Consider the following 12,500-nt stretch of genomic DNA (forward strand, 5'->3'; position numbering starts at 1 on the left):
TGCTGCGTCTGGATGTATGAGTCAGCACATATTCCTATTGGTCCTTTGTATTTTCAGGACCATGACTCTGCTCTTGTTCCCTGCAGATGCCTCTTTGTATGTTTCCGGGCCGTTCCCTCCTCTTTCTCCTCAAGCCATCTCTGGCATCCTCGAAGACTGATTGATAAGGACTATGACTGATATGACTATCTTCTCTCTCATAATTTTAAGTGACTGGCTATGACTGAGACTTTCTTTCCCTTCACCACACGATGCCATCTGCTTAACATATCTCGACTCTGCTTAAGGGATGCACTTTCACACACACACACACACACACACACACACACACACACACACACACACACACACACACACACACACACACACACACACACATCAGTGGTGTACACTATACAGGATTCTCAATAAACTATTCAGCAACATTTTATGGATTCACCTCAATAGTTAGGGTGAGACAGTCACGGTTATCGGAAGACTATATTTTCATACTAACATGGTAGTAGTAGTGGAAATATATGAGATTCATGCACGACTTGTTGAATTATATTAAAATTATGTATATACATATTTACCTGCTAGGATGTTCTGGCCGGTGAGAGTTGAATGCTCGTCAGTTAGTCGTAAGTTAGCACAAAAAGTTCAGGTGTAAGATAACTGAAGGAGCAGCGGGCAGGCGTTGCTCCCACCTTCTACTGGACTCATGACTCTGGCTCACTAACGGTTCGGCAGCCACATCGCCGAGCACCAGCCTCACTGCCTTAGCCTTATTTCGGACCTGATACGTTATTCCGTGAAGCACCTCCCGTGGAGGCTGGTATATGAATGCTGTACATGTTGTATTATGTCCTTTTTTTCTCTCCCATGTCGTGAAACTGTCCTGCACCCACGGTCTCTCTGCCCTACCACATAATCTTGTTAGCACTTACAAAAACAGTCTTATGTCAAAACTACGTAGAAGCACATACAACACTCACTTCTAATGTGCTTACCGATTTCCCCTCGTCTCCTTAATCTGTGAGATTGTCTCCATGTTGTAGAAGTTAAGATTGAGGGAGGATACGAAGCACAGTGGATGTGAATGCTAATGGTTACTCGTTCTTTGACAACTGCTATCCCTGACTTACTAAATGTCTCTTAATATCACGTTCTTTGTCACGTTCTTTTCCTCCTCCGTTAAAACCTTACACATAATTCCCGTCGCTTTCTCTGCTGTGTACTTACGTTGCTGTTTTGCTGTTGCTCTTTTGTTTTCACTCATCACACGTGGTATTGGGAACGTGTGACACTGGCAGAGTGGATAGGCGTATTGATGATCTGTACATATTGTGTGTGTGTGTGTGTGTGTGTGTGTGTGTGTGTGATAGTATAACAACTTTATGTACTGTTACATAACACACACACACACACACCCGGTAGCTCAGTGGTTAGAGCGCTGGCTTCACAAGCCAGAGGACCGGGGTTCGATTCCCCGGCCGGGTGGAGATATTTGGGTGTGTCTCCTTTCACGTGTAGCCCCTGTTCACCTAACAGTGAGTAGGTACGGGATGTAAATCGAGAGTTGTGACCTTGTTGTCCCGGTGTGTGGTGTGTGCCTGGTCTCAGGCCTATCCGAAGATCGGAAACAATGAGCTCTGAGCTCGTCCCGTAGGGTAACGTCTGGCTGTCTCGTCAGAGACTGCAGCAGATCAAACAGTGAAACACACACTGCGTAGTGTAGTGGTTAGCACGCTCGGGTCACAACCGAAAAGACCCGGGTTCGAATCCCGGGTGCGGCGAGGCAAATAGGCAAGCCTCTTAATGTGTAGCCCCTGTTCACCTAGCAGTAAAAAGGTACGGGATGTAACTCTAGGGGTTGTGGCCTCGCTTTTCTTGTGTGTTGTGTGTGTTGTGGTCTCAGTCCTACCCGAAGATTGGTCTATGAGCTCTGAGCTCGCTCCGTAATGGGGAAGGCTGGCTGGGTGACCAGCAGACGACCGTGGTGAATTACACACACACACACGCACACACACACACACACACACACACACACACACCGCGTAGTGTAGTAGTTAGCACGCTCGACTCACAGTCGAGAGGCCCGGGTTCGAGTCCCGGGAAGCGGCGAGGCAAATGGGCAAGCCTCTTAATGTGTGGCCCCTGTTCACCTAGCAGTAAATAGGTACGGGATGTAACTCGAGGGGTTGTGGCCTCGCTTTCCCGGTGTGTGGAGTGTGTTGTGGTCTCAGTCCTACCCGAAGATCGGTCTATGAGCTCTGAGCTCGCTTCGTAATGGGGAAGGCTGGCTAGGTGACCAGCAGGAAACCGAGTTAAATTACACACACACACACACACACACACACACACACACACAGAGAGAGGGTTTGGATGTGTGTTGTATCTTTGCCACATTCCAATACAAGGATGCTAAGAATAGTTTGCTTCTTTACTTCCGCAAAGAAGGTGAGACCGCGGAGGCGCACACGATGTGGTGAGCAGAGGCGTGTTGCTGTCATGTAGAGCTAACTTATTGCTTGTATTTGAGCTTTAACTAGCATGTCATTGCGACTTGTATGATGTGGCTGTAGACGATAGCGCGGTAGTGTCTGGTAGTGTATATAGTGGGTGCACTGTAGTGAAGAGTGAGTGACATGGTGAATTGTGTTAAATACACTGGGAGATATAGATGCTTCTTAGTATATATGCACGATTACGCTGACTGGAATAGAGTGAGTTGACGTGCTGTCAGTCACCAGTCACCTGTTACGGTTTCTGGCACACTGGAAAATCTGCTAGACATGATGTTATTGTCATTGCCTGCTAGTGTAGAGTGAGCGCGTAGAGTAAACAGCATATTTCCGCAGCGCCTCACTACTAGTTATGACTCATTTCGGGTTAAATCAAACACGCCACTGTAAATACTGTTGACCTTTTCAACGGAATGAGCCATGACCTGTGGCGGGGGAGCGGTGGAGGGGGACCGGTAGTCCGGTGGGTGAAGTAAGCGTGGTTGCACTTTCCTCGTCGTAGGCACATGGTAGACTAATGCTGTGGTTAACATTTTCCTCACAGTGATGTAGATTGCCACTTCTAGCGCCTTTGAGCCAGCTTGGGTCTATACAAAAAAAGCTACTAACACGCTCACTAACTCTAACTTACAGGTCCCGCGAACTGTAAGGTGTTAGAGAGGCGCTAATGAGTCATGAGTCCAGTACGTGAGTTATGTGAGTCTGGCGAGCTGATCAGTTGACACACACACACACTCCCGCCAGGACCCAACATGGACCCGCCAAGAAGTACGTCCGTCGTAGTGATGACGGTACTGCCTCTTCCTACGACTCTTCATCTTCTGACGGACACGGGCTAAACAAGTACTACAAAAGGGCGTGGGAGAACCTGCGCGAGAGCGGCGGCGACCTGGAGAAGAATAGTCATTCTCGCCTTGCCCGCACAGAAACCCTTGACCAACCAGACTTCAGGTCAACTCGCTCGGTGGGACACGAGGGCCTCCGTGACGGGTCCGAGATGACTGTGAATGACGTGGCCGCCATGTACACCCGCCCGGAGAAACGCCGCCACCACCACCACCACCACGGCCACCGCCACAAAGGAGGGCGTGATACGGAGCGAGACCATCACGACCGTCAGGACCACCACGACCGCTCCAGCCGCCACGACCGCCACGACCACAGCGAGCGTAATGACCGCGACTGGCGTGATCGGGACCGCGAACGCAGGAAGTATTAAATGCTTTCCACCGACGACCCATAATGAGGCAAGGCACGACCAGAGCAGCGTTGAGACGCATGCTGACCAACACTATCACACCTTACCCGCTGTCAAACATAAAGCGTCCGTTGGTGTCAACTGCTGTCTGCTGAATAAGAGCTCGACTCATACCAAGGTTTCTTATTTTTTTCTTTTTCCTCGAGGTAACGCGTCTTCGTCCCTTTCGGCGTGTTACAACAAGAAGGAAGAACAAGTAACACCAGGAAGAAAGTGTTTGTCTTTACTAAGGTCGCAGCTGTATCTGCAGAAATAAAAACTTGACTCCTTCTATCATATAAACAAATAACCAATCCTTGCCTCGGATTTCTTCTGAAGCGCGCCTCGCCGCCGCTGACTTAGTCTTTATTACGTTAAGATTCTTAGTAAATGCATCTCCCCTTCCCATTAACCGTGTCGTCTTTTCCTGTGTCTTGATAGCGATCTTGACCTCAGCTCAAGCGTCCCTTCTGTGACGTATCACAGTTGTTGTAGCCAAGATTAAAACATAATACTTTGGTTGTAGCCACGCTGGCCCTCACACTATCCCGACTTCAGTAATGTTCACGCTCAAGCACGCCAAACGTAGTGGCATTAATTACGCACCCTCCTACCTTATCACGGCACCCTCATACTCGTACAACTTTCATGTCGCACACGGTAGTAGTATACCTCGTCTCTGCTGACAAGGCTGCAGTGGTGGTGGGTGGCGTGGGCTGCACCGTCCAGCGCCGGGCGTTGGTTCGGCTTGAATTGCTCATCTACTCAGTAATATTTCCGTCACTCTCATACTTTTCTTAATTTCATGGGTGCATTACAATCATGATCCTTTACAGTACTGTTGATTGTCTCCATTAATATAGAAATGATGATACTCTTAGTTGAAGAATCAACAATTGGAAGAACGAAACAACTTGTCTTCGAAAATATCTAGTATTAAACTCTATCTTAAAGTTTCTCGTTGCATATTACATAATGTAAATTCTATTGCGTTTTTAAGGTTTCTGCGATAATTTTGAGTAAAAAGTTACTAAAAAACAATGTTCACAAATATTTTCTATATATAGTTTAATTTCTGTTAAGGAGATCCAAACCATGCTGGGTAATACAATTGAAAAGATCAGCGTGAAAACGATTTATCGGTAATGCCACACATATCCAAGAAGTCTTCACCCGATCAAGTCTTGGCTCATGTGCCAATATACTAGAAAGAGAAAGTGGAGTGTGCTCTACGCGGGCACGGGAACACGCAATGGGATGGGCTCCACTCGTCCCCTCCCCTTCGAAGTTCCCGCAGCGATGTGTGTTCTTAGTCTTATGGAGGCATTAATCTCTTTGATGTACATGATTCGCTTGAAGTATACAGCCGCTGCCTCGCCCTGCCAGCACTGGAGCAGAGGCTCGTAAGGCGACTCAGCGGAACTTTATGGTAGTTGTATTTGTTCCCTGTAGAGCACGTTGTTATAGACTACACGTGAGATATTTGGTGTAGCAATCTGTATGTAATCAGTCTGTACGGTAGCATTAGCTTCCTGGTAAACATATTTATGTTATTTGTATGAGTGTTGTAAAGCATGGATGTAATGAAGTTGTTTGCACTAATGTCATGTATGTGTATATGTGTATGATGCATAATAAATGTTATGTATATAACACTTACCTCTTCATTTGATTTGTACGTAGATATAAGAGTATTCGTAGACACAATAAAGTAGTCGAATAGTCATGTACTTATCTTAGATTAACCGTCTCCCATCAGCTCCAGACCACCATTCTATTAACCTCGAACATTTTTCTTCCTTTTTTTCTTCCTTTCTTTTTGTTTTATTTATTTGTTTATCTATCTATTTCATCAAGAACACTGGCCGAGAGGAAGTTACAAAAAAGATTTACAGAAGGTGTAACAGTCCTAATACAATACAGTAAAACAATCATCTTAATTTTGAGAGGTGACTTAAAACCTTGTCCCTGAAACAGTTTATGTCAAAGGTAAAGGGACATAAGGAAGCAGGAATCAGGTGGATACGTCTGAGAGAACACGAAGAGAATGTAATGACAGAGAGCTTTCCTTTGACGTCAGAAGAACATGAGTCCGTATCTTTGTTAACTTACAGTCACGTGCGGTCCTAATGGGTTCTTGCAGCTTCCGCAATGTTCTTATATAATCTATTGCCAGCGCCCCTTGTTAATCTTCTGCCCGGCCTGTGAGCCTATTAGACTTGAGAGAAAGGTAAGTATAAATCTATGTCTCCATATCTTACTATTCCTAATGCCTCCCTTGGCCATTATATTCCTTAAGATAATGACCCTCGTCATCTGAGGGGCTGTAATGATACATCCAGGAAGCATCTCAGGCACTTAAATGGTCTCTAATTGCTTGGTAAGTTATCTTTAGCGTATGATATGCCTTCCTACATGGTGAGTCAGCCACAGGAAGCAGTGGTCCTTGTGTTGAATCAGCTGCGTGGACGAGAATGTGAAAATAAATCTTGTATTTATGAAAGAAATACTTTTTTTTTAGTATTCTTTTCATTACATCGTGTTCAGTATATAAAAAAAGATGAAAAAAATGATAGTGTTATGGAGATACTCTCTCTCTCTCTCTCTCTCTCTCTCTCTCTCTCTCTCTCTCTCTCTCTCTCTCTCTCTCACGGAAATACTGTAAAAGGCGTAGCACTCAATGTCCTACTCATAAGGAAAAGAAGCCTTGCCTTGCGCCTCGTCTATTTCACGGCCAGTGTCTCCATGGTACAGTACTAGTCTTTATGACTTCATGACTCCACGGAAACACCTCATGTTCATATCATCTAACAGTCCATTAGGGAGCTTTTATTATGGTATTTAGGTGACGCGAGAACAAGATGAGCTGCGAGTAGACAAAGATATAAGTGACTGATTTATTTAAATACTATTATGTACTTGCATTGTGTTGACCATATTCTGAAACGCTTCTGCGTAGCAGCTCGACTATTTTCAAAAAGCTGTAGAGTAAGTGATGCGTATTCTAAGATTGTTTTCAATGTTCTAGTTACAGATTAACAGGATTTCTACATTACTAACAGGGAAAAACATTCTTGAAAGCCTAGTTAATAATGTCTGACTTTGGAAATAACCGGGATGAAAGAACAGTGTTTCAGAATACTGGTATGTGATAAGCGATGACAATGTACTATGACATAGTAACAACCGTGGTCTCCCTCCACTTGAGAGCTACAGACAACAATCGTCAGCTACAACAGCACACACTATTATTAGTAGTAAATGTTTTGAACTATTATTCATCACACATACCTCTTCCTCATCAGTTAAACTTAGAGTAGTGAGCTGGAGCAGGAATGGCATGCTCAAGAATACAGCTTGCAGGAATGGAAGTCTTAGATTGCTTAATAGTATCTGCATATGTTTAGGCATTAACTAACCTCGCCATCGTTTTTATTTTCCGATAAGGAAAAGGAAGGATATTTACCGCTAGCAAGGTCTATCGGCATCGGCAACAAGATCTGTCAGTCAGGGAAGGGAATGCAAGATAGAGTGAGTTCATTTTATGATGTCCTCCGGTCTGGCGGAGTAAGAATTACGAGACATTTGCAAGCTAAAAGAATAAAGAACATTTCTTAAAAAGAACAAAAACTGTACACATTACAGTGTCAGCAATGTGACGTGGAGACTAGGAAGGTCGATGGTAAGGCGGGGTTGGTGGAGCAAGGCAGCGTTTATGGATGGGAGTGAACCGCCTTACAGTGGCCTTCACTCTACTGCCGGTAAGACCTCGTCCGCGTTTCTCATTATTCTCTTATCCTGCTGATTACTTTAAGCCGTGTGTTGTATTGTAGACAATTACTATAATTTTGTCTTATTCTCTCTTGTTCTGAAATACTCGTGTTTTAAATTGTCACTATAATTATTCCACCTTCCTGGATGGAAGATGCCACGAATCCTGCCTTCAGTAAAAAAGATTTTGGGACATGTTGATAAATGCTTTCCTTGTCTTCCTGGGACCAGAGAACAGTTTATAGGTATCCAAACTATGTTTATCATCTGAAGGAACATTGTAGATATGAATTTTGAATGAAGTTACTGGTTTACTTATTCTGCACGTTAATTTCAATACGGCGAGACCTTATCTCGGAAAGGGCAGCACTGATCTACTTAGGATAGTCTCCATTTCAATTCTTGTACTGCAAAGAAGATGAGGAAAGACTCATCTTTGCAGTACAAAAATTTTAGATCAAATTGCTCATCTTACAAATGACTAGCACATAGATTTATGAAAATTATATGGTGAAGTTAAAAGCGGACAGAATAAGGTGCAGCCGTCACTTTTCTATTTATTTATTCTATTTTTTTTTTTTTTTATTTGCGGCAGGCTACTGAACAAATAGTGTTTTTATGAAACATGATAACAAGCGCCATGGAAACACAGCGATACCACCACAGGAAAGGTAAGGTGTATAGAGGGTGATATTAAGTGTCTTCATCCCACTCATGACCACACCTCTCGACCCATTCTCGACCTCACGCTGCATTTGTAAACCCTCTTTCTTTCTATTAATACTCGCATTAATATAATCGTAATATCATACTCAGAAAATAAAAGAGAGAAATAAACTGCGAAAGAATCGAACCCTTAAGAGGATACACAACGCAAACATCTTACCATTACCACCATAGTGCTCTCCTTGATCTCAGTAGAGTTTGGTTAACCTTGACTGCCTTTCCGCCGCATCATTAATGGACCTTTTGAACACTACTATATAATGGAAAACGTAGACGTGCATACTTAGGAAGGAGAAGTGTACTTTTTGATTCCTTCCTTTCTGATGCATTCGTAATTCTCTCTCTCTCTCTCTCTCTCTCTCTCTCTCTCTCTCTCTCTCTCTCTCGTACTAAATGCCAATTTCCAAACCAAAACAAATACAACCACGGAACTGGGCTACTCTCCTTACCTATTATTTCTATTCTGCTTTCTCATTTATTCAGGTAAAGTAGACGGGGAATGCTGGTGCCCAGGATGCAAGGTAACGGGAATAGGTGTCTGGTGGTAATGGTACTGGTAGGAATGGTGGTGGTGCAGCCTAACGCCGCGCTTACCAAGATAAGAGGGACGACCCTGCACGAAGAGGCAGGCCTGTGGAGACTTAACCAGGCTGACTCCTTCTGTAAGTCCTGTATATATATATATATATATATATATATATATATATATATATATATATATATATATATATATATATATATATATATATATATATATATATATATATATATATATATATATATATATATATATATATATATATATATATATATATATATATATATATATACACATGCACCACACACACACACACACACACACACACACACACACACACACACACACACACACACACACACACACACACAGACAGAGAGAGAGAGAGAGAGAGAGAGAGAGAGAGAGAGAGAGAGAGAGAGAGAGAGAGAGAGAGAGAGAGAGAGAGAAGAAAAGATTAAGGGAAAATGATAATAAAGGTGTTGGGGGATATGGAGAGAAAGAGCCCATGGTTAGCCACGGACCACAGTAGCACGACAAGTCCCCATTGTAGGGCAAGGGATCGGTGCACATTTACTTTCAAGTGTCGTGATTCATGGTGCAGCGATCAATGGCAGTCAAGCGTCATAAATACCAGGACAGTGTGTGCTAGGCGTGTTGGGAGTGGATGGCAAATCATTCAAGGGAGTGACTAATTGCAAAACTAACATGCTGCACATAGGACGGAGTTTGTATAGCTTTATTGGACTGTTGGTAGTTTTTTGTTCCTCACTGTTTTGTACTGTTATTGACAACGGGATTATTATTCAAGAAGGTGTCATTATTGTTACTGTAATTGTCGTCGATCACTTTAATATTACTTGTTTTCTTCGGTCACCGTCATCACCACCACATTCTTCCTCCAGGTTGGTGTCAGAATCTATGTTTGGTGATGACAAACTGTACTGCTGTGTCTGTGCAGGTCGTGCTGGATGAGAAAACAAGGATAATGAAAACATCAAGCTCAGCCACCCGCTTCGATTGTCTCTTTACATCCCACGACACTCCACAGAATCACCTGGTACCCTCCTCCAGCGGTGCCGTGATCGTAATGCTTTGTAAGTATGACAAGGCTGATTGGATAGGGAGAATAAGGATTGTTACGACTGCCTACTCAATGAAATAATCCTATCAGCATCAATATTATTCATAACTGTTGCAGATGAGGAGGCCTTAACATCAACGACCGAGGGGACTACAACTACAACCCAGTACAAGGAGTTCACGACGGCACCACTATATATTGATTCAACAACAGCCAAGTCCGGTCAAACAGGAACATTGCTGTGGACATCACCACTAACAACCAACGTAACATCAACAAATGGGGCTACACAACCCTCATCGATACCTGGTGCAGCTACACAACTTTCAACAACACCACCACCGATAAACATAACATTACCACCAGATGAAATAACAACACCAATAAACATAACAACATTATTAGTAAGCATATCAGCAATAAACACAGACGCCACACCATTCACAAACACAACAGACACAGCACCAACAACAATTAAAACCACATCACCACCATTAACAACCGCAACAACATCACTATCAACAACCACAATGCCAGCAACAACTGCAATCACAACACCAGCAAATGTACCACCAGCAACAACTACAACCACACCAGCAACAATTAAAACACCATCAACAACTGCTACACCATTAGCAACCACAACGCCAACAACTACAACACCGACAATACCAGTTTCCACAATGCCAGCAACAACAACTACAACTTCAACACTAACAACCACAACACCAATAACTACAGTGTCAACAACAACTACAACCACAGCATCAACAACCACAACACCACCTACAACATCAACAACACTCTCAACAACTACAACACCATTAACACCCTCAACATCACCAACTGCAACAACACTACCATTAGCAACCACAACACCAACAACTACTACCACAACATCAACAACAACCACATCATCAACAACCACAATACCACCAACAACAGTTGTTGGTTCTAATACAACACCATGAACAACCGCAACACCACTAACTACAAAACCACAACCCCAACACTAATAACAACCACAACATCATCTACAACCACAACGACACCATTAACAGTCGCAACATCAACAACAACAACAACACTACCATTAACAACCATAACACCCACAACAACTGCAACCACAACACCCAAAGCAAGAATAAAGTATAATTGAGATAAACAGAGAGGCAAAATAAATTGATATAGGCATTATTTGGCAAGCAGGCTCTTTGACAGATATATTTCATATCACATATATACATATCATGTATGTGACATATGTATGTACTACCACCACAGTTATACTATTAACGACCACAACACATTCAACAACTACCACCACAGCCAGTTTTGATGATGTGTTGGTTAATTAAAAAAAAAGAGAGAGAGAGAGAGAGAGAGAGAGAGAGAGAGAGAAGGCGCCGCAACATCTCGGTTATATGGCGGTCCACGGAGCCGACACACACCGAATCCCTCTGTGAAAGACGAGCCATCAAAGAAGTTTGCATCAACGATCCTTTTTCAAGCCCAGCTACTGCGAGAAAGTGACTTCCCAAGCCGCCGCAAATTTGACGAGTGGTCTGTATTACTTGAAGCCTAATGTTAATTAATTTTAGTTGTTGGAGATGATGTGTACGCCCCCTAACTTGAGCACGTGTCATGGAATGATATTAGTACATTGTGCAATGTTGAATCGTTTTGAGTTCAAGATACATACCTGGACTCAAGGAAGAAAAATGAGGTTGTGAATATTATAGCGATTCATAGATTTGTGTTCCCTCATGTACACCTTCAAGGGCATAAAGGTGGAGAGAGCAACGCCCTTTACGTAGAATCCTTAAACAGCAAACCCAAAGAGAAGACAGAATATGAAGAATGAAATAGATGTTGTAGCACATGTCTGTCCTTGGCTCCACCTCTTGTTTACACAACAAAAAAGTGAGAAAACGAAGAAATAAAAGCCGACGCAAGACTACGAACCTATTAAGCGTTTCAGAGTTTGAGGACACGTTTTTCTAGAATAACTTTGTAAGGAACACGCATATCATTATGAAATTTTGCCACAGTGTATTTGACACCCTCCCCTAATATCCCAATGTGTCATGAATCGTAAACAGTATATAATAATGGCACTTCTCCCTATAAAAATAGGAGAAAGTCACTTATCCCTCACGAAGAAACGGACAAGTGGTGAGAAATGGTGACGTAAAGAGAGAGAGAGAGAGAGAGAGAGAGAGAGAGAGAGAGAGGTAGGGGAATACATTGACGGGGAGGGGAAGGGAGGAGAGGGGAGGAAGGGAGCGAAATATGGGGAGGGGAACGGAAGAGAGGGAGGGTAGGAGCAGGGGGAGGGACTATGTGGGTGGAGCTTGTTACTACGTCACAGATAATACTACGTCACCATTTCTCACCACTTGTCCGTTTCTTCTTGAGGGATAAGTGACTTTCTCCTGTTTTTATAGAGAGAAGTGCCATTAATATATACTGTTGGCGATTTTTGACACATTGGGATATTCGGGGAGGTGTCAAGTACATTGTGGCAAAATTGTATAATGATATGCGTGTTCCTTACTAAGTTATTCTAGAAAAACGTGCCCTCAAACTCTCTGAAACGCTTAGTAGTTCCCTAATACCTTTAATGTATCCAGGACA

General features: G+C 43.2%; 2 protein-coding genes across 5 annotated transcripts in view; both read left to right on the forward strand.

Moving 5' to 3' along the window:
- Window positions 1-5,397, forward strand: part of LOC123498619 — a 69,578-nt gene extending 64,181 nt beyond the window's left edge. For 3 of the 4 annotated variants that reach the window (XM_045245899.1, XM_045245902.1, XM_045245900.1), the window contains one exon: window positions 3,252-5,397. In XM_045245899.1, coding sequence (XP_045101834.1) covers window positions 3,252-3,726 — 475 coding nt within the window. In that variant the 3' untranslated portion in view covers window positions 3,727-5,397. Of the gene's footprint in view, window positions 1-3,140 lie in introns of all 4 variants that reach the window. The other variant, XM_045245903.1, reaches the window with a different exon arrangement.
- Window positions 5,398-8,733: 3,336 nt separating this feature from the next.
- On the forward strand, window positions 8,734-11,922 carry LOC123498716 (cell wall protein DAN4-like). Its single transcript, XM_045246093.1, has 3 exons — window positions 8,734-8,903; window positions 9,685-9,876; window positions 9,981-11,922. Exons 1-3 carry the CDS (start codon window positions 8,741-8,743, stop codon window positions 10,832-10,834), a joined length of 1,209 nt encoding a protein of 402 aa, XP_045102028.1. The 5' UTR covers window positions 8,734-8,740; the 3' UTR covers window positions 10,835-11,922.
- Window positions 11,923-12,500: the final 578 nt, after the last annotated feature.

Source organism: Portunus trituberculatus, chromosome 48 (genome assembly GCF_017591435.1).
Source record: "Portunus trituberculatus isolate SZX2019 chromosome 48, ASM1759143v1, whole genome shotgun sequence".
In the NCBI taxonomy this organism is placed as follows: domain Eukaryota; kingdom Metazoa; phylum Arthropoda; class Malacostraca; order Decapoda; family Portunidae; genus Portunus; species Portunus trituberculatus.

Bases quoted from the DNA above. Each gene is read 5' to 3' on its own strand.
- LOC123498716 (XM_045246093.1), top strand. From the start codon at position 8,741: ATGCTGGTGCCCAGGATGCAAGGTAACGGGAATAGGTGTCTGGTGGTA. The intron at 8,904-9,684 runs GTAAGTCCTGTA...TTCTTCCTCCAG, and splicing joins TAACCAGGCTGACTCCTTCT to GTTGGTGTCAGAATCTATGT. The intron at 9,877-9,980 runs GTAAGTATGACA...TAACTGTTGCAG, and splicing joins TGCCGTGATCGTAATGCTTT to ATGAGGAGGCCTTAACATCA.